The sequence below is a fragment of the Galleria mellonella genome, unplaced genomic scaffold (genome assembly GCF_026898425.1).
Source record: "Galleria mellonella isolate WM207_F2 unplaced genomic scaffold, CSIRO_AGI_GalMel_v1 utg312, whole genome shotgun sequence".
In the NCBI taxonomy this organism is placed as follows: Eukaryota; Metazoa; Arthropoda; class Insecta; order Lepidoptera; family Pyralidae; genus Galleria; species Galleria mellonella.
Window position 1 is genome coordinate 8,151,222 of NW_026442074.1, and position 22,953 is coordinate 8,174,174.

General features: G+C 34.1%; 3 protein-coding genes across 3 annotated transcripts; 2 read left to right on the forward strand and 1 right to left on the reverse strand.

The window, feature by feature from the left end:
* The first annotated feature begins 99 nt into the window (after positions 1–99).
* LOC113514988 (ras-related protein Rab-35) lies at positions 100–4,758 on the forward strand. Its single transcript, XM_026899097.3, has 4 exons — positions 100–329; positions 419–718; positions 1,268–1,416; positions 2,426–4,758. Exons 1-4 carry the CDS (start codon positions 278–280, stop codon positions 2,525–2,527), a joined length of 603 nt encoding a protein of 200 aa, XP_026754898.1. The 5' UTR covers positions 100–277; the 3' UTR covers positions 2,528–4,758.
* A 1,888-nt stretch (positions 4,759–6,646) lies between these two features.
* LOC113515107 (cytochrome b-c1 complex subunit 9) lies at positions 6,647–7,728 on the forward strand. Its single transcript, XM_026899253.3, has 2 exons — positions 6,647–6,873; positions 7,614–7,728. The coding sequence occupies exons 1-2, from the start codon at positions 6,733–6,735 to the stop codon at positions 7,650–7,652; spliced, it is 180 nt and encodes a 59-aa protein (XP_026755054.1). The 5' UTR covers positions 6,647–6,732; the 3' UTR covers positions 7,653–7,728.
* A 660-nt stretch (positions 7,729–8,388) lies between these two features.
* Positions 8,389–22,567, reverse strand: LOC116412624 (leucine-zipper-like transcriptional regulator 1). Its single transcript, XM_052895983.1, has 16 exons — positions 22,413–22,567; positions 21,867–22,021; positions 20,841–21,012; positions 19,458–19,594; positions 18,624–18,738; positions 18,209–18,372; positions 17,434–17,604; positions 17,162–17,303; positions 16,778–16,941; positions 16,052–16,227; positions 14,770–14,965; positions 13,408–13,568; positions 12,049–12,227; positions 11,071–11,197; positions 10,413–10,570; positions 8,389–9,871 (listed from the first exon to the last, which is right to left on the reverse strand). Exons 2-16 carry the CDS (start codon positions 22,007–22,009, stop codon positions 9,677–9,679), a joined length of 2,400 nt encoding a protein of 799 aa, XP_052751943.1. The 5' UTR covers positions 22,010–22,021; positions 22,413–22,567; the 3' UTR covers positions 8,389–9,676.
* Positions 22,568–22,953: the final 386 nt, after the last annotated feature.

The following is a 22,953-nucleotide window of genomic DNA, read 5'->3' on the forward strand; positions in this document are numbered from 1 at the left end:
AAAGTACGCATTTAACTAATTTAAAGACCGTTTACGAAAGTCATGATTTTTATTCAACTATTTTACTGTTGGTAAGAATAATTAAAAATACAATCATCACATAGCCACAGATCCAGAAAGACAATAATGGCGGACGTATTGTGAAGTGACGCAAGCTTAACGTTTTACGGCATGCGTTTAAATACTATTTCTATAGTTAGAATTGTTTTAAAACCATTCATTAGATTACTAGTGAACACATGACCAGTTAGCTAAATAATAATAACAAAGTCAAACAATGGCTCGCGAGTTTGATCATCTTTTTAAACTACTGATAATCGGTGACAGTGGTGAGTGGGCGAGGCCTGTGATATTGCTAGTTCGTAACGACATCCTGGATATTCCTGGGCGATTTGATGACGGTAGTGTTATGTTCCAGGTGTGGGTAAGAGCTGTCTTCTCCTGAGATTTGCTGACAACACATTTTCGGGTAGTTACATTACAACCATAGGGGTAGACTTCAAAATCAGAACTCTAGAGATAAATGGTGAACGAGTGAAACTGCAAATTTGGGATACAGCCGGGCAGGAGAGGTTCAGAACCATAACGAGCACGTACTACAGAGGCACCCACGGCGTCATCGTCGTGTACGATGTTACGAACGGGGAGTCGTTTGCTAATGTAAAGAGATGGCTACATGAAATCGAACAGAATTGTGATGTCGTGAACAAAGTCCTGGGTGAGTAAATTTATTTAAAATTCTTGATTGATCTATTGATGTATATCCAAAATCTAATATATATTCTATTTAAATAATTTAAAAAATAGCATAGAAATAGAGTGCTTTATACACAAATTTTAAACTATTCACTGTCCTTTGTAGTCAATGTATTTATACATTTTGTAATGTGGAGTTTCATATTTTACATCTATAATTTCATAAGTTTTCAATTAGTTTAATAAGTAATATATAATTACTTATTTCTTTTAACTATTGAATTATTCTTTTAGCTTGAAGCATTTGAGTTTAACTTTCATATAATAATTTGAATCTAGGACTTTTATATTTCTATGAATTAAATAGTAATATTACTTATCAATTATATAAAGCCATCAACAACAGTAATTTAACTGTGACGGTAACTGTATTTCCTACATCTTTATTTTCCTGTACAAAATAAATTATAAATAAAATAAACATATGAGTACCCTTGCTTTCTCTGTAAGACAATAACTTTACTGTACTTATTTAATTGTTTATTTATTTAAACTAATTTGTGATTGGCAGTTGGTAACAAAAATGATTGTCCATCAAGAAAAGTGGTAGTCACAGAAGATGCACAGAGATTTGCGAGTCAAATGAACATACCACTATTTGAGACTAGTGCAAAGGAGAACATAAATGTCGAAGAAATGTTTCTCACTATCACCAAAATGGTAATCGTTTAATTATTGATTTCTTATTGAATAGTAAGTCTTATTGAATATGACAAGGATTGTAGATAAAGTAAGCTATCACACAAAAAAATGTTTTGAAGATTAATAATAGATACTATAATATATATCTATTATATATAAATGATATAATACTACTAATAGATAATATAATAATTATGATAGATAATACTATATAGTATAAAGTAGCCCATTGTTAATTTGTTAGAAAGAGTTGATTCATATACTAAATAATTTTTTTTATTCGATTGTTTAATAGAATGTTTATAAGGGAAGTTTTATCTATGAAGACATGTGTTCTATATTAAATTAACAATATTTTGTATATTTTTAAGTTGAAGTTTTTCAAGTTTTATTGCCAGAATTATTGAATTATCTTGTTATGTATTTTTTAGAATTTAGTATTTTAAAAATAACAAATAAAAAGCTATGACCATAATATATAGTGTAAGTTAATAAAGAACCTTCTAATTTTATTATTTTAATAAAAAGTAAAGATAAGCAAGGACATGCAAATTTTGTTTACTAAAATAATACCGAGTATAGAAACTGCATATAATATATTCATATTAAAATATGCCCCATAGTAAAATATAGAATTTCTTTTATTTCATATAAGAGCATCTTATTTTCTAATTTTATGCTGTAAAAGTGGACATTGCTAAATTAGTGATCTGAAAGTGGTTTTATGTAACAATTTTCATGGTCTAGTTTTCATACAACTGCCTTACGACATGGATTACCTAATGGACAAAAGTTATACAATATCATTGTTTTATATAAATGAGGTTAAATTGAAGTTGAGCCCTTATTTGGTAGAATATTTATTTAAATAATAATTAAGAAATTACAGATGCTTATGTGATATTTTTTTATTTTGATATTTAATTTTATTTTATGATAAATATAGTGCTTGATGCATTATAATTATCAAAAAAATGAAATGTTAATATTCATTTTGTCCATGTTTTAAATTTGATCATTTTTGCAGGTACTAAGATCAAAGCTGGAAATGAAAGAAAGACAAAATGTTACATCAAATGACACAGTAAATTTAAAAAAGAATCACAAAACCAAGAAGAAATGCTGCTAGTGGTTGCATGTTGTGGCTCCATGCCTCGGATGTTGCTTACACTATGCTCAAATATTGAGAGATATGCTGCACAACCTAGCAGGCTACTACAGCACAGTAAATTGTTATCAACAGCAAGTAATCTTTGTAAGATGTAAAATTATGCTGTTTAATATTCACAAATTTGATGGTTCTTAACAGTGTAATTTTTTATTTAGTATAAATCGCTAGTTTTGTTTTTAAATTAATTTCAATGTTGATATCCCGAAGTAGAAATATGAGTAATACACCGATATGTTTGTATTGTATTGATGGGATGCTGAAATTCAAAATGTTAGTTTTATGTGCTAGCTAGGTGGCACTGTCTCGTGTTTATGAGCATGTACATTGTATGGAATTATTGACTCCAAAAATTATATTAGGATATTATGAATGCATAGTTAAAGTGTATGATTGTATTCTCATATTATCAAAATTAATGTGATGGAATGCATGATACGGGATGCGTCACACATAGGATATAAATGTATACCACTAATTATTACATTTTTTATTCAGTATATTCACAATCATGGTGTATTTCATTGGAACAAACATGATTGTCTTATGGTTTCGTGAGGAAAATATTAGTCTACAAATGGGTAGTATTTATAAAAAAGGAAATCAAACACTGTATGAATATTGTGGATACTGTGTTGTACATTACCACTCATTTTTAATTTTAACTCTTCACATTCAATATACCACATAGTGAGATGATTGTTTATTTATGGTTTATTTAATATTGGCAAAGTAAATGCAGTATTTTGTAACAATCCAAATTCTATGTTTATTTATTAAAGTACCTAGGTAGAACATCAAATATTTTTCATTTTAAAACTTAGATAATAGAAATGGGAGGTGTTGATAGATGTAATTATTATTGGAATTTTTTACTTGATAATTATTTGGTCTAATAGGAATTGTTGGTAAAATGTGTCAAAACAAATCGTCTATATAATAAATATTACACAATAATTGTATGGTATTTGGTGTGTGGATAACATACTGTGATAAGTGCAAGGGCAATTATATCATAACATATCTCCTTAGTTTCTATGATCTGAGATTTAAATTGCGTACTAATAGTCACTATGATATTTTTATTTGATAATGTTATCATTTTTGTTTTGTAGCTGGCATCTTGCACACATTTTTATACTATGTGCTTTACATAGTTAGAGATGAAGCCATTAGCGTCAAATCTACTTTTTGTCATGCATCGTGCGCACGTGCACTCCACATGTTACCCTTAAAGGCGTCACATTAACGTGGAAAGATCTCAGACATTATTTCTGCAAAACAAGGTCCAATATATTATACACAAGGGAATATTTATTGCATTTTTAATTTTATTCTTTGTAGAATATAGAGATAAATAATTAGAATTGAACACATCCTAGATGAATGTCATACATGGTATTATTACTTACCAGTAATTTTTTTATAATCCATGTGATAGTGAAAATTTTCAATATTCATTTAAGGATTTTTTCTTTTAACCTAGTGTCTCAATGCTACCAATTCCTATTTTGTTCTGTCGTAATAATGGGCTCGATTCTGAGGCGCCATTCCATAAACTTTCTCTAAAATTAAAATTTGATAAGTTTATCATGTTACAGACCACCGAGAACTAAATATAGTAACGGAATGAGTTCATTACTCTGATCCTTAGAGTAATAATTTTGTTGTAATATTAAACTGAAAGTTTAATTTTAGAGATAAAGAGGTATAGATAATTTTAGAGATGGAACTTTAGAATCAACCCCAGTGACTGATATATTGTGTTAAATGTATGACGTTGTAATGCTTGTGTAAGTAATCCGCTATTAATTAATGCCAAAATATTTTGTGCTGTTAATATATAAATATTGCTTTGTCTAATTGGTAACAAAACAAAGTACATACCATCTATTTGAGCATATGAAACTGCTTATGATACATAGAATTAATGTCTTTTAATAGCAAAGGAAATGTTCAAATAGATTCTATGAAAAATAATACAATGTTAATTAATTCAGTTCTTGATTCTGTCAGTTACATATACCATTATTAGCGTACATTCCGTACATAGCGTTTGTACGACTATTTAATTATGGTGTTTATAAACTGCATGATTTTCATATATTATTTTTAAGAATTATAAATTGTTCATACCAGGTTTTTATTTGTTTTAAAAAATGTAAATAAACAGTATATTTTGCCCATAATAATTGTTTATTTTAATATAAGCCTATAAGACAGAGCTCTCCATAAAATATGAAGACAAACTGGTTCTTGGTGTTTAGATCTATAATTTTGTAAATATCAATTCATAAATAACAATACATTACAGCACGGAGATGCGGCGCCTTGTAGTTGCCTTATTTTACACGATTTTAGTGATTTAATCGAAAAGTTTCAACAAAATTGTTTCAGTTGTTTAGGCGTATGACAACAAAGCAGGCGGGTAGAGGAAAATAATTCAAATTAGTGTTTTTCTGGTGACACAACTAGACACTTTGCGGTTTTTTTTTAATGAGTAATGATGGAATAATAACCCTTCACTAACAGTATAGTGGAGTATCAGTGAGGGACGATATGTAACCTCCACGTGGTCCCTCCTGAAAACCATCCATTCGAATTCCACCTATATTCATCACGATGGGCTAATTGACCTGCCTTTTTATTTCCACCTATCATCCCTTACTGCCCTACCAACGTATACTGTTAGTGCAGGTGTAGTTTCATTCCGTTATCTTTATCCTTTAAAAAAATGTTCCAATTCCAAGTAGGAGGGAAAGAGTAATGAGATCTAAATGCTCCTTTGCTAGTAGTATACTTATAAACTTTATCATATCGATCTCCACGCAGTTCCCTCTGGAAACCATCGTGATTAATTCTTAATGAAATCGTCACAATGGACCAACTGATCTGCTTTATCCTCATCTATTGTTCCTCACCGGTACACCGCTAGTGTATACCGTAGTGAGTAAGTAGTGTAGGATCATTATTTTATTTTCAGGCATAAAAAATATGTTCCAATTGGATCAACATTTGGTTAATTGAATGACTAACTTTCTGAATTTGCTTTTGGATTTCTGAATTTTATTTCCAGATGTTCCTAATCTTTTATAATCTATAATTTTATCATTATCATCATCGTATCAGCCTTTAACTGTTCACTTCTGAACATAAGCTTTTCCCTTGGAGAGTTTTACCAGCAGCAGCCATGCTTGGCAGATGGATTGGTATCCGTAGTTAGGCTAATAGTTGCTGCCCACCCTTTACCCTCCCTTAGTCGCCTTTTATGACACCAACGGGAAAGGAAGGGGTGGCCTATTCTTTGCCAGAACGACACGGCTAATCTATAATTTATTAATATAAAATCCTTTAGTATAATTTTTTTAATAATATAATATACTGATGATTCTATTTCTGTGGCCAACAGAAAATAATCGTTTTCAAATGCAAATGTACTCTGTGATTGACAATGTCAATGTCAATATCTGTTAAGAGTAAATCTGTGATCAATTCACGATTACTGCCAACTTAGCTCTTCTATGGTTAGGTCTGTTTAAACTTTACCCCTATTTATTTATTCAGCCCTTAATAATAAGCGTAACTTTGAATTGAGATATGTCGAGATCTGATGGTAGAGAGAAAGAAAAACATTTATATTTATAAAAAATGTCGTTGTTGTGAAACTTCTTTATATTTCGCTATTTTATTTTTCTGTCAATGACAAATAAATTGAATATTTTCTTAATGTTCTTTTACTTAAGGAATTGAATTGACTTATTAAAAAAAATCTGAACTCATTATCTACTATTTTTCTTCACCTGCTTCCATCGAAATCTAATTTTATTTTATTTATATTATTCGGATTACTCACATTAGTCGTAATGGGACAAAGGTCTTTTACAATATCATTTGACGATCATTTGTTATTCCTATTTTATCGCTTTAAATATTTAACAATTATATATTTGATAATAATTATGTTTTTAACTTAAATTTTATACAAATAAATATACATTCAGGATTATGCATTTTTAATTTAACACGTTTTTTATTAATCCAACTTTTAATTTTTTTAATTAGCTCATATACCCGATATGATATTGGCAACACTCAATCGATCGTTGTCAGTCGTCATTTAATTTTTCTTGTTCATTGGTGTCGTGAATATTATAAAATTATTAAAAATGTCTTTTTTGGCGACGCTAAACCGTGTTGTATTTAAACGCACATCTACATTTGCTCTCGCTGTAGCTTCAGGAACATTCTTTTTCGAAAGAACGTTTGATGTAATCTCTTTAGCTATATTCGAAAGCATAAACAAGGGAGTGAGTATCTATTGGTTATGTAATTTATGTAATAATCTAAAATATTCTTTTTTTTTAAATCTACTTCACAAAAGAACGTATAAGTTAATGTTTAAGACGATATCACTGAAACTTTTATGATAATGTATTTGCCTCCTAAGGACAAAAAATAATTAGTTGCAGACTTGAATAGTATTCAATAAAATCGCCCTGTCAAGTCATCGCCCCTATGACTTGCTCAGGAATTAAGTAAAAAGCCTTATTTTTCATTTTCATCATTCAGTGCTCAACCTCTATTCCTATATAACCAATAAAAATGAAAGTGAAAATTTATATAATTAAAAGAATATTTTACATTTTATGATCTAATACTGCTTAGTAGATAGTATTCACATAAAGTCATTTTTTATATAACTAAACTTTTTGAAAAAAAAAACAGTTAATTTTCTTGCTCATTCTTCTTGGCTGAAATTGCATTCCAAATGGGTGTTAATGAAAAAAATTATTATTCAAAAATGCTTAAATCTAAAATTAGAATCATGCATTTTTTAATAGTCATTTTGAATTGAAATTTCTTTCTATGTATATACCATGACTCATATATAGAAATATATGATTTTAGTTATGGTATATACCTATTATGAATTCACACTAAAGATTGAAAATGTAAAAAGATCTACCAATTAAAGAAAAATATACAATTTTCAATTTTTTATTTATTATTGATTTTTCTAGTGAATGAAAAAAATATTTCTTTTCAGAAACTATGGAAGGACATCAAGGACAAATATGAAGAATAAATAGTTTCAAATTAAATTATCCATTATAATAGTTTATATGTTAAATACATGATTTAATTAAATTATAATTTTTTAATTTGTATTATTTTCATTAAGAATTTTATATAAATTATAAAATGGTATATATGTATTATAGCGTGATATGAAATGCTATGACATGCCCACAATGAGTATATCGTCATAGTCATCATAATACTGATGGATTTGACAAATATTACATATAAAGATCTGTCAGTATTCTACAACTATGACAATTTGGGATGCTTCACATTACTATATGGATAATTCATTGAACAGAATTAGTCCATTGGACTGCTAGGAAGTTCTACACATACATAACCTTCCCATTAGGGTAGGCGGAAGTTATTTTTAAAGCATATGTTCATTTTTATTCAATGTCTATATAAATATGGAAATAATAAACTCTTATTGGAAAATATGAAAACACAATGTTTTCGTATTTTCCGACAATTATTTATATAGACACAGGCAGAAGTTTTTTGGGTTGCTAATATTTTATGTACCTACTTAGATTTATAATAAATACAAAATTGATTACAAAATGCATCTATGTAATAAAAGAATAGAAAATGCACTTTTTTATACCATGAAGGCAAACAAGCATACAGCTTATTTGAGGGTAAATGATCAATCTTAGCAAATTTACATTAAATAATGTTCTTTTAACAAAGTGTTTTTTTTAAAAGGTTTTCACTGTAATTAAAAGAGAAGTATGTAAGTATTAAGAGGTTTAATTAAATACTTTCCAATAAGTAGATAAACAAAAATGTGTTAACAATACAGATAAAATGAAACATTTCAATATTTGGTTTAACAATAGAATAAATAGATACAAATCTAGATATAAAACTATCTATTATAATAAATTAATAATATTAGTCACTAAAAATAAAGATTAAGTTTAAAACATGCAGTTTTTTGTACAAGTTATGAGTACTATCTGTTAACAATTGTGCAGTAATCTATGTACAAAAGAAGCTGAACTATCAACAGATAAATAATCTCCCAAAAGTGCTAAAAATTACTGGGGCTAAAACTTTAAAATTTTGCATGGAGATATTTAATGAGACCCTCAGAACCAATAAGACTTTTTTAAAATCTTATTTGAAAAATTTAAGCTCTTAATAAATTATTATTTACACACATTCCTATAAAGTATTAATAAGAGAACTGGCTTTTATAATATATTTAGAAGCCTTAACAATTCATTTTATATGGGTCCAAGCGTATTATACAAAGTGTTGGAAATAATAAAAGCAGAAAAACCTATTTTTACTGTATATCCTTAGAATAGTCATTCTTACATTTCCCCTATTTCTAAAATTAAATATTCTTGTATTAATCTTTATTAAAGCTGTGTATTATATTTTAGTACAGATCATATTACAGAACACATTAAAACTTCTTTCTGTTGGCACATTCATATTTTGTAATCATCTATCATTCATTTATATATATACACATTCGTTACGATGATAATAAAATAATTAACATATAAAACTACTACTTCCGCATCCCATTGTCATCTACACCCGTAACAATAGGAAACCAGTCAACTGTCAAGTGCAGTTCCAAACAACTTCGAAATTAGTGACTTTAAAGGCCTACATCTTTAAACACCGATAATGCACCAGCAAACGCCAGAACAGTAGCTAAAGTGTATGCATTACTATTTGATCAGTAGCAGAATCATGTGTCTCTCCATTTCAAAGTAGACAACCGCTATGACCTCGGCAATGACGAATTGGAACGTAATCAATGAGTACAATAAGTTCAACATAATATGTAGTATTTTATAAATAACTGATATTTATTAGTGTTGACTAGCGTCAAGATGTAAGACGTTAATGTATAGTTTAAATGCTACCCTATTTCTTTAATAAAAGAAGGGCCAAGACTTGTATTGCCTATTGGCTTCTACCTATGTTAATCTGGCCTTATCTGGCTCGTATGAAGCATTAGTAACCCTTAAGAGTTTGTTCACTCATTCTTATGTAGTGACTTTATATATAATTTTTTACTTTGTGTCTAATATAATCAGTCATGTCGTCTGTAACAATGTCAGTTGATGACGATGAAGGCAGCGAGCGAGGTTGGAGTGGCAGAGGAGTGTCAAAGTGTGGTTCTTCAGCTAATGCCCAGATAATATCAACCAGTAATGGCTGTGCTAGATTCTTGATGGCTTCTTGTCGCGCGACCTGTATAAATAATAAACGAATGCTGCTGAAGCGTGTTGGTAATGATTTTTTATTTCGAGTTTACCTTCCATGACACAAATAAGCTGACAGTATATGTGATGGACAGAATTAAGCATCACGAATTGACATAGACAGCATCGTGGACATAATGCTCTGACGTCTATGGCACCCCTAATGTGCAGCTATTTCTGAGTGTTAGTCCTCAGGAATGGCAACCCATGGGAGGTATCATGGGCGAAACAGTATACTCTGTTCTGCTCATGTGTATAGGCAACGGTTACCACTTTCCGTCAGGTGGGCCGTCAGCTTGTTTGCCATTCTAATTTGCATAAAAAATTTTTTAAAAATAAATGTATGATGCCTCTGTACTCTGTAATTTTCCTCCCATATCACTCTTTTTCAACTGAAACAGCCATACGAGGTTGGTTTGCAACTTTTGAACAAAGTATTCCTGTGGTAAAACTTTCCACTAGTCCTCATTCAATATCCTGGGCATGAAAAGGAGTGTTGACATGTTCCTAAAGGAAAAGAATATTCTTACCAGTCCAAAATGGTGGACGATCATTTTGAGCGCATACTCTTTGATGTCTGTGGCGCGCATCCTGTCGGCTGCTTGCAAAATGGCTAATACGTTCTCTGGTGATACGTTGCTTTGGAGGTTATGCTGGCAGAATACTTGTAGACGATTATTTGTGAAGCCTGCATTAATAATAATATCATACAAAAATGAGAATATTAGAAGTTTCAAAAAAAAAAAAAAAACAAGAACTAGGGATATCGCAGAATTATAGAAGATACTGAATAATGTAATTTATTACCTTGTTATTTCTTGGTAAAGAAATTTAGTGACATAAAAAATACTAAAATATGTTCAATCGACGAACACGGGAAAGGGTTCGATAGCAACGAAATCTAGTAAGTAGTCCAGCATTTATGTATTCACATAGAAAACTTCTTGTTTAATTTCTAATGAATTCGTCAAGATGGTCATTTGACTTCATTTCAACACCTTATTTAAAGCTCAAATTAAATCCATAGCGTAGAAGGAGTTACCATTCCATTATTATAAATCAGAAAAGGTCAATAATTTCTGTAGCAATGACAGCAATAGATCATGCCGTTTTTGTGTACATAACGGTTTACATAATATATGGCGGATGAATGAATGAAAAAATCTTATATGTTAACAAAAAAATTACCATAATAAATAGGTGCTTGGAAAAGATATAACGAGTCTTCAGTCGGCATGTTCGTATCTCCGTAGTATATGTACCGAAGTAGTGAGTCAAACGCCTCCTCTGAAGGGACTGTATCACAGATTTGGATCTAGAAGAACAATAGTAGCATTTATTAATATACTAGTTATCTTGATTTTTAATTCCATTCAGTAAAATTCTGGGATAATAATAACTTGAAGCTCTGCAAAGACAGCACAAATAAAAAAAAAAAAAACTAGTATAATGTTGTGGATCATGAAAAACATGCAATTGTAAGAATCCTACAAATATATTTTTCTCAAACATGCTTGGAAATGTGAGCATTATTTTGACAATCTTCTTAGAGTTAAATCAAAATTGCCATACTGGCCAAGATACATGCGGGCAGCGGCCGGCAAAAGTTGTATGAAAATCCATATTTGTCGTGTTTTGCGGCCAGATAAATTACTATGTAAACTCATATCTGTCCTGTAATTTAAAAATGGAATGACCTTTTACTTCGAAACATGGCTACCAAGGAGGTAACTAATACGCTACTACTACTAAGGTTTTATTTAAATTTCGAACTGGCTTGCAAATAGAAAGTTTATTGAAAAAAAAAGAAAACATTATGGCGCGTGAACAATTATTAATGTTCGTTATTTGTCATTGAACTTAAAAATTAAAATTGTGTTTTTGATTTCCGCGCATTGTTTGAGAAAAGTACTATACAAGCCTTGGCCACAACTAGGCATTAATGAACTCACGTATGTGCCTCGGCTACACCTCGGCCCACATTTGTTCGTTCGTCCATCAATGCCTCAGTTGCTGGCCGCTGCAGTAATGTACTATATCTATGAATATGACTTGTTATATTCATGTTTAGTTGTATCTATTAGTAGAATCCTTACTAAATGTCATGCTCCGATTAGCCACACGTGACCACCAGCATCGTGCGACAGTGGCAAGGTCGATACTAACGTTTACGATATTGTCGTGCGGCGAGAACGAGCGGAACATAGCCTCGAAGTAGGCAGCCCTGGCGGCCAGGATGGAGCGGTGCGCCGGCCGCAGCGCGCCGCCCACCCGCAGCCGCACGTCCGCCAGCTCGGCGCCGCCGCCGCCCACGAACACGCACATGTCTTGCTCCAGGGTCGTGCCTGCCGGACACACGCTCCAACTATGGAAAATGCTATGGTAACCCCGCCTGCGCTAACGGGATACGCTGGCGGAGCACCAGTGAAGGGTGATAGATGAGAATGAAAACAGGTCAGTTAGGCCATCATGATGAATTCAACAGGAATTAACCATGATAGTTTCCAGGGAGAACCGCGAGGAGGTCGACCTGGTTGGGTATATTGCTAGCAATGGGATTCTCAGTCTCCATTACTAACAATCCCTTTCCCCCCCGCCCGAACTTTTAAACACTTGTCCCTCCCATCGCTCTAGTATTGCACCGCAATAGTATTTTATTTAGTTGCATGGTGTTCTGGATGCTTGACGATCAAGTAATAACTGTGTTTGTGTGCCACTTAGTATTATTATAACTCCCATATATGGTGTGGCCTATGTTCAGCAGTGGATGGTTAACAGCTGACACGGTAATGAAGTATTATCGCCATTGGCATATTTATAATTATTTTTCAGGAGGGAGGACCCCCTTAAAGGAACATGTACTTTAAGACTATCCTGGGGTAGGCACAAAACATTTCTGGTATGGGTACTGCCCGTTCGACCCTTTCTTAAATACGCCTATGATTTTAAAAGCATTTAAAAGTCCTGTTACCTTAGTTGCCTTCTATGATATTTTATAGAGTGAGAGTAGTAATGTTGCTCTTGCTTTACTCAAATAGACTGGTTTACAAGCAATTTTAAATTGTCAATTTTTTTTAATCTTCTGTAGGGTTCAGAAGGTCGTTATCTGTTGAGAAGAGCCCGCAAGAAATTCAACAGTTACTCTTTTAAATGTCTGTTAACATTATACGTATTTATTTTAATGTACTGTGTGATTACATGGTCGTTAAAAGCCTGTGCATGATCGACTAAACCATGCACATTTGTCATTCAAGTAATCATTTAGAATTTAGCTTTGTTCAATAAATGTTTTTATGACAGTTTTAAATTTATTAAAAGGCAGATCCAAAATATCTTTAAGTATCTTATATAACATTTAATGTCAATTCCCATAAAATACCTATTAACTTTTTCTGAACGATACTTTTATTAATATCATTATCACTTCTAATTAAATTTATAGACAACAGATGGGCCATCAGTTTATTTGCCATTAGAAGTAACACATAAGAAATGGATTAACAAAACTATTCATAGTTTTGGTACCTATAATCTCTTCGTCACACTCGTGCTGTGCCGTGGCGCTGGGTTGCTTTGGTGGGGGCTGTTGCCGGCGTCTGATCACTTCCACCATTAGGCTCTGTTCCATATCCTCAAACTCTGGTGACATCACGATCGGTGTGAAATTATAGTCTTTCACTACGAACCTGTGAAAATTTAAAAGAGTTCACTTCAAAACAAATATTTTAGAAATGAGGAGACTTTTTATGTGCAAATTAGAACGGCAAATGAGCTGACGGTCCACTTGACGGTAAGTGGTAACCGTCGACTATACAGATGAATGGCACTGTGGATACACCATAAAACATTGTGATATCCATGGTACCCCCACGCGATGCCATTTTCAGGAACTATAACGTCATTCCTCCGTACCCTGTAATTTCACCGCCGTATTCCAAACCGAAACACGTTTCGATTTTCATTTTCTCTCTTTATAAAAGGCAACATCAAAATCAAGTGAGATTTATTAACTTGCACAGTGAGCACACTTTAATGTAAAATCATTCACAATAATTATAGGATTTGGGTTAGTACATAAATGCAACTTAAACAATGCATCACAGGAGATACAATTGCATTAAAGAATGGATGTGATGGCATACAATCTGGGCAGCACAATACTGTATGCAGAGTTGGCCTGCGACCTTGGGCAAATTTTTTAACGCGTCTCACGAAAATTAAAATAGTCACCAGGAGATCGGGAGGGTCGAGTGAGCAGACAGCGACGGCTTGGCTTCATAGTTTCACTGTTGAGTGAAAAGCACCAAAGTCAAACATTGATACCCTTGGACGCTACGTGACCTCGTCCCCTCTCCCGGAGGCGCGTGCAGGGCCGCGCGAGACTCACCGCAGGCAGTACTCCTTGATGCAGTGCAGCTGCGCGTGGTGCGAGGCGCGCAGCGAGGGCAGCACGTTGCTGTAGCACAGGTTGGCAGCATGAGACTCACCGCAGGCAGTACTCCTTGATGCAGTGCAGCTGCGCGTGGTGCGCGGCGCGCAGCGAGGGCAGCACGTTGCTGTAGCACAGGTTGGCAGCATGAGACTCACCGCAGGCAGTACTCCTTGATGCAGTGCAGCTGCGCGTGGTGCGAGGCGCGCAGCGAGGGCAGCACGTTGCTGTAGCACAGGTTGGCAGCATGAGACTCACCGCAGGCAGTACTCCTTGATGCAGTGCAGCTGCGCGTGGTGCGCGGCGCGCAGCGAGGGCAGCACGTTGCTGTAGCACAGGTTGGCAGCATGAGACTCACCGCAGGCAGTACTCCTTGATGCAGTGCAGCTGCGCGTGGTGCGCGGCGCGCAGCGAGGGCAGCACGTTGCTGTAGCACAGGTTGGCAGCATGAGACTCACCGCAGGCAGTACTCCTTGATGCAGTGCAGCTGCGCGTGGTGCGCGGCGTGCAGCGCGGGCAGCACGTTGCTGTAGCACAGGTTGGCGCGTAAGAAGCGTGCGCACAGCCCGCGCAGCCGCGGGATGCTCAGCCGCAGCGCCAGCCGCAGCACCTCCATCACCAGCAGTATCGTCGCAGGTGAAGCTGGGTCCTCATCTGATCATGGAATATAACCACACAAATTACAGTGTTCTTCTTTGCTAGAGCCAATATGATGACCACGGCCACTTTCTATCTTCGAAAAACTCACCATCGATAGGGGAGTTCACCCCCATACCTTAGAGCGTATGATGTATATTCAGAGATGTTTCCTCCCAGGAACATTCTTCAGGTTATGTAATGAACAAATCCCTGTCAAGGTTTTTCCAAGAAACTACAGTATTGGGTTCTTAAAAAAAGGGTTAAAGAGGTTTCTTCAGAGCCAGCAACACGCGCTTAATGTCCTTGGTATTGCAAATATTCATAAGCTACGGTAACTGCTAGGCCGTATGCTTATTTGCCACCTCAGTGGTATAAAAAACCCATGTTGCACACGCATTACAGAATAAAGTAATACTGAAGTTGCTATATATTCGTATACTATACTAAGGGACGTTCTAGTATTACGTAACACAATTTGAGGCAGGAGGGTTTCGTGTAAAACGTTACAATGCGTTACAAGGGCGTTCAGAACAACGCGTTACGTAACGTTGTTTTTTAATTAAAAACAAAAATTGTAATCTTTTTTTTTATACAACTTAGAATGGCTAACAAGCTGACGGCCCATCTGATGGAAAGTGATAACCGTCGCCTATAGACATAAGCAGTACCATGGACATAACAGAGTATACAGTTTCCCCATGATACACCCCACGCGTTGCCATTCCTGAGGACTCGGGTGTTATTCCTCTGTACCCAGTAAATTCACGCCATATCCCACTCTTCAAACCAACTGCAAACACAACTGCTTCACGGTTGAAACACGAATGGGACAGAGGTACCCAAGCAATCGACTTTTGTACAAAATCTACCAAATTGGTAACCTTTTTCGTTTATGTTTTATGGGCAATCCTTTGATGGTATTATATGTCATTTTTATTTTGTTTTCGTTGTTAGGGAAGAGGAGGGAGGTTACAGAAAAATGTTATGGCATTACATAAGGGGAGGAAGGGTCAAAAATCTTTAAAAATTGCATTACGTAATACTTGAACTTCCCTCTATATGGAAAGAGGCAAATACAAGAGAAGATCCTTCTTTACTCACCTTTTTCTGTAGGATCTATCCTGTCAGTATATATATAATTGAGCACCATCTGGAAAGCTTCGGGCGTGGCCTCTGGTAGTTTAACTGTTAGTTGAGGTTTGGCCTTATACGAGTATACTTCGGATGCTTTCTCCTCACCAGATGCGATACGTTTGGACAACTCTTCACGAGCCTCCCTGTGAACGAGATGTATGTACTATAGTAATAGAGAGTAAATTGAATTAATATGGTTTATATGATCCATCCATAGAAATTTGAATTTAATATTCTTTAAACTTGATCATATGTATGGTCTGGATAAAAAATAACTTATGTTCTTCTCTTCTATGGTATGTATAAACCAAATTTCGTATTGATTGTTTAAGCTGTTAAAGCACGAGGAGATAACAAACAAACAAACTCATTTTTACATTTATAATATTAGTAAAGTAGTAAGGATTTTTTGAATAAATGATAATGGAATGGTAATCTCGCCTGCACGAACAGTATACGCTGGCGGGGTACCAGTGATGGATGATAGATGAGAATGAAAAGGCAGGTCAGTTAGTCCATCATGATGAACACACCTGGAATTCAGTACAGTGGTTTCCAGGAGGGACCACGTGGAGGTCGACCTGACATATACCCCATATTGCTAGCAATGGGACTGGTAGTCCGCATTGCAAACAATCCCTTCCCCTTAGTAGTAAGGATTGTACTGCACAACTGTAGTGGAAAGCACTTTACTTGATCTTAGCCCGGAGATACTGCGAGCGTGCGGCCAACATCGCCTGGTGGGCCAGTATGGGAGTTTGTTCGTCACCAACCAGTAGTGTCACGTCGCAAAATTGTTGAGATTTGAGCACTCGGCCAAAGTCGTCGTGTAGTGTACAACGAGGATAGTTGGATAGCTGAAAAACCATATAAACTGCTATTGCTAGTATAGGATCTAGGATTTTAAAATTATTTTTTTGAAAATATTTTATTGTCTATTTTTTTATGGTTTTTAAATTAAAAAATTACGGCTTAATAAGAAGCTTTATTCTTAATCTAACTCGCGTTCTCATCCGATATATTATAAAACTATTTTTTATTTAGCTTTGTATTGACGAGTTATCGAGTTGCACTTACTTGAAAGCGGAAAAGTTCGCCGCTCCGTACGTTGTTGTCGACTGTCCCACCAAAAATATAAAGCGCGTCGCCCACTACGGCCCCTGCGTGGAACAGACGGCCCGAAGGGGTCGCCGAGTCTGCCGCAGGCTGTACAACAGACCTACACCCGACCATATTTCATCATTATATAATCAAGGGTGTATTGTTTTACTACCTCTGCTTATAGTAAATATTAATAGTAAAAAAAAAAAATTGAAAGTTTATGTCGTCGTAGTATAAACTTTACTAACCACATCTGCGTGTCGAGATCGTAGCAGTGCAGATCGCTGGGCAGCGTGTTGTCGGCGGCGCCGCCGAACACGTACAGGTGTCGCGCGTGCGCCGCCATCACGTGGCCGTAGCGCCGCGCCGGCGCCGGGCCCGCGCACCGCAGCAGGTGTTCTGTGCACACGCGGCTCCACCTGCGCACCACGGACAACACACGTCACACGCATCCACGCACACGCACACGCACGCCCACGATACCCACACGCGCAACTCATTTTATAAACTCATTTAATGTGAAAATCGACAGCTACTCAGTATCCGGCCGTAGTACCTTTCAAATGCTCCTCAAATATTGCGTCTAAATTGCGTCCACCATGTACCCTCTTGTATAGGCATTCCGTCACCCGTATCCAATAGCGAGGACAGGATGCCTTAAATACTGTACCGCAAACCATAAAAAAAAACCTAAACCTAACCTAGTGATTAATTTGGTTAATTGCGATAATAAATATAGCTAATAAATATAATAAATAAATATAGATAATAAAGCTCGCCATTTGTACAAAATTTTATTGTGGAATAAAGAATAAATAAATAAATAAAATAACCAATCCGCCTGCCAAGCGTAGCATAGGTCCCCCCCCCCCCCCCACCATAGAGAGAGGCTAATGTTTAGCAGTGGACAGTTTGAACAGATTGGTTTTGAAAAAAAAAAAAAGGGTTTTGTTTGTACGAATAGCATGTAGACACATCAATCATAATGAGTGGAACATATTGTCCCTTCAGGTAAATACTTACGTGTGTGATTCAAAATCAAATTGAAACAAAGCATTGGTAATCTTGGCACCACTCTGACCACTGAACACGAACATTTTGCCACGCGCTACAGCCACGGGAAAGTTACAACAAGTTGGTGGACACTGGCCTTTTTGTTCTACCCTCTCCCATTGATGGTTTTCACCCTATTCAAACAAAAAATAGCGTAATTAGATTATTTCAATTGAAATTGGAATTTTATCCTTCTTTATTTGAAATTTGTACGTATAATTTATGATGCATATGAAGTGACAATAATACAGAAAGAGAGACAGTAATTTTTGGTTGCAGCGGTACTTACGATAGAAATAGAAAAAAAAAAATACAAAACGCATTTTTCTTTTTAATTTTCGTTACAATGTTATTTGTGAGTTAAAAAAATCTAGACAATACATACAACTAAGTTGATAGTCCACATATCGTTAAGTCGCGCATTGCCGTCGTAGCCGGCGAATATCCATAGCTTGTCATCATACACGGCTGCACCGTGAGCCGACCGCGGTACTGGCTCTCTGAAGATAATATTTCAGAACAGTTTTAAATTACAATTCTTTATTTAAAATTACTATAATGTTGAATAAAGAACTGTATTATTTTTATTATTTTTTTCTTTAGTAAATTACTGGTATAGTTTTCTTATAGTTTGCTGACAAAGAAATAATATTAAGTGTCACAAATAATTTTTATGTCACCTTCTTTCAGGAACTTCATTTAAGAGACAACTAAGGGACATCCCTTATATGTATGTGATGTATACCACATACATATGTGGTATACATCAGCGCAAAGAAGGAAAACTCTAAATAAAACTAAAATATAAAGTCACCTTATTAGGGTGGTAATAGTAATCTAATATCATTCATTTACAAAGACTCATACTTAATACTATATACATTGTATATACCTATTCATGTTTATAATAAATAGTTAATGTGGTACAACAGTGGCTTGTTCTTGTTTAGTACATCGCTGTTCATTAATGCAGTCGTTAGGTTCGATGCTCGACCGACTGATTTAGATAACCTTTTTTCGTAACTGTTTCAGATTTTTGTAAGTTTTTATAACTACTCATAAATAAATATTGAATAAGTGAAGGGTTGTCTTCCGAGAGGAGAGATCCTACTTGCTGTGCCCAACGGGGTCCATAATTGAAATTGGAATGTTATCTACCAAGCATATTATGGAATGCAATAAGAAATAAATAGATAAATAAATTATTTGTATAACTCACTGTCCGGTGAATTTCCATTGGACCCATTGTGCGCTCGGGAACTTGTATTCAAACAGGTCGTTCTTATTGGTGAGATTAGAGTTAGCGAGGATGTCGCCAGTGTACCCGCCGAACACGAACATTGATGATCTGTGCACCTGAATTAATATTTTTTTTTAACCACTAAGGCGGTAAACAAACACGGCCCACCTGATGATAAGTGGTTACCGCAATCTATAAACGTTTGTAATACCAAGGGTATTACGCGTCGTCGACCCAGAAGAAACCTCGTTACCCTATTTAATATTTTCTTACTTATATATAAGTAATAACATTGCAAATAATAAAATTGTATAATAACTTGATGTATTAACCTACAGAACATAAAAGATATATAACAAAAAACAACGGTTGGATGTCAGTTAAATTCATACGCCGAGGGTTCCGTGCATAGAAAAGATACGAAATAAAATTACCTTCTTTGTTTTCTTTGTATGATACTTAATAGTTATTATTATTGATATTTAAATTCGTAATTTCATATTTTGGATCATAATTTTGGTTAAAAAATTGAAGTTTTTTGCAGGTTTTTTTATAATTAATCAAGAACAGTGTTAGCTACAAACATTGTTTTATTTTTTTCTGTAATATTCACATATACCTTTATAAACTGTATTTCAGATTTCTCTCGTCTAATAAATATAAACTTAGTGATAAGCGAGAGGAGGGAAGGGGAAGGTATTTTTATCACATTTTCGATAAGTCAAAATCTACACACTACAAAAATAAGTAATAATAAGTAAAATAAAAATAGCTTTTAACATTAATAGCTTTTAGGTACAAATGAAGACCATGTGGACCCCACATGGACTTATTAGCTTCTTTTTGAAATTTGTTTACCCCTTTTGAACTTCTTAAGAAAAAAGTAAAAATATTTTTCAATTATTTCCATTGCAATATGTGCCAACTAATAATATTTTTTATTATTTACCAAATTTAAAATCAATAGTATTAGTACTTGTTGAAATATAGTGTTGTGACAGATGGATAAAGTTGCGTCATAAGGGTTCCTTTGTACCTATTTGGCATGGAACCCCAAAAATTTGTACAAAGTATTAATAAGAGTATTAGAAGACAAAATAATAATTTTTTGTATTTTTTATTTGGAAGAAAAAGCGAAATATTTTTTTATTTGCTTTCTCTTCTATAATAGATTACAGTGGCTGTTTACCATCAGATGGGCTGTATATTCTTGTTAGCCATCTTTTTTTTAAGGCAAAATAAAATTTAATATGGCTGGCAGTTGTATTCTTAATATAATATTGAAGAAAATTTATAAGGGCTGTAAATAAAGTATATAAATTGTTTACATAAGAATTGATAAAATTAATTTTCATGACTTACCACTGCTGAGTGGTGATATCTTGGTGCCGGTGGTACTCCCATACAACCCATTTTGGTCCAGGACTTCTCCTTGATATCAAATCGTATGAGGTCATTCAACATGGACTTGCCGTTATCGCCACCAAACACATATATAGCATCTTTATATGCAACAGCAGTGTGTTTACTACGTCTGTAAATGTAGCAATATATCATTAATATACAGGTTGGGGGGTGAAAGGGACAACCCAAACAGCTCTACCTCCTCGCGGTTCCCCTTGGAAACTATCATGTCTAATTCCTGATGAATTCATCATGATGGGCTAACTGGCCTGTTTTCATTCTCATCTATTACCCTTCAATGGAGCTCCACTAGTGTATGCCATTGGTGCAGGCGGGGTTAACAAATCCATTTTCATTCAACAAAAAAATACTAAGAATCAACCCATACTATAAAATATATTATTTTTGGCTCATGAAATTTATGTCCATAATATATTTTATAGTATGGGTAGATTCTTACCATTAAAATTTAAATTTATCTCTATATACTTTATATAAGATATTATGAAACAAACAAACAAACTCTTCTTTAAATATGAAATCTTTAAATCTTCTTTAAAGATGGTAATAGAATGGTAACTCTGCCTCTGCTATCAGTTTACACTTGGTAGAGCACCAGTTAGGGATGATAGGTGAGGATGAATTCAGGTCAGTAGGTCCATTGTGACAAATTAATCAACAATGATGGTTTCCAGGGGAAACTCCATGGAAATATATCTTTCTAGCAATGAGGTTGAGGTTAATTCTTATGAAAAATGGTTGAGTTAGCTAACCTGCTTTCACCCTCATCTATCACACCTCACTGGTAAACTACCAGCATATATCAATAGCAAAGGTGGGGTTACCACCCCATTTTCACACCTTAAACAACAAAGATACCCATTGATATAAGTTTTATTTAAGTCTTTCTCTTCCTTGCAGTTAGTTATACTAATCAATAGATATGCTTTTTGGTTTAATTAATATACAAAACAAACAACATACCTGGCACCAACAAACTCATAGCATTCAGACATCCGTTTCCACTTGTGCACCGTTTCAAATGGACCAAACTCCATACGGAGATTGATGTCTAGTTCATTCGGGTTCCGGAGTTGCTCCGTTATCATTTTTGCTATGTTTTGCATTTAGGCGGTTTTCTAAAATGGTAGGTAATTGTTTTTAAGTATTCAATAATAAGTAATTTTATAATTAAACATATTGTACAAAGTCACTGTATTTTACATTCTTATGTAGATTTGTAATAATATAAATAGGATAAATTTAATAAATGGGACTATATTATTTTAATGATACTGTCTCATAAAAATGTTAGGGTATTTATTTATACGAATGAGAAACTTAAAATAGATATTAACTGGGTTACCGATTTAAAGCCAAGACTGGAAATGTTTCAGCACACCCGGAAAATAAAATAATCTTAAAATAAACTGGGAACACTATAAAAATGGGTCGTCAAAATAGTCAATGACTTTTTGACCGGTTATTATTTTGTGTAATCTATATAAACTTTGACATATAAGACTTTACCTTGGACTTTTGGGAAAAATTTAAAACGCTTAAAATATTTAGCACTGAAATAAAATGCTGTTGTTTATTAAACAATTAAAGAGCATTTAATAAAATATCAACTAAACGAACAGGTAAAGGTATCTAGGTATTCAAAATATCAATCAATCATTCAAGTTTCAAGTCAAATATCTGTCAAAGTGTAAAGTCAGCCGTCAATCAGTAATTCATGCAATAATGATTAACTTATTCTGACCTTACATTTTGACTTATTTAAAATATTTCTTCTTCCTCGCTTTTTTTTATTTTATCTAAAGTTTAGATTCAGATAAGTAGTATTAATACTTAAGTATATATAAAACACTAACTAATGAAGTTATCTGGTGCATAATTTGACACTAAGTGACCATTTCGTAGTATATAACACGGATACATAAAAATCCATTATTATATATTTATAGGTAATATGAATAAAAGATTACATTGTAGTCATCTAATTTTTTTGTCTAATTATAATTAATTCAGTAATACTTCTATCAAATATATAAAAAATATATATATC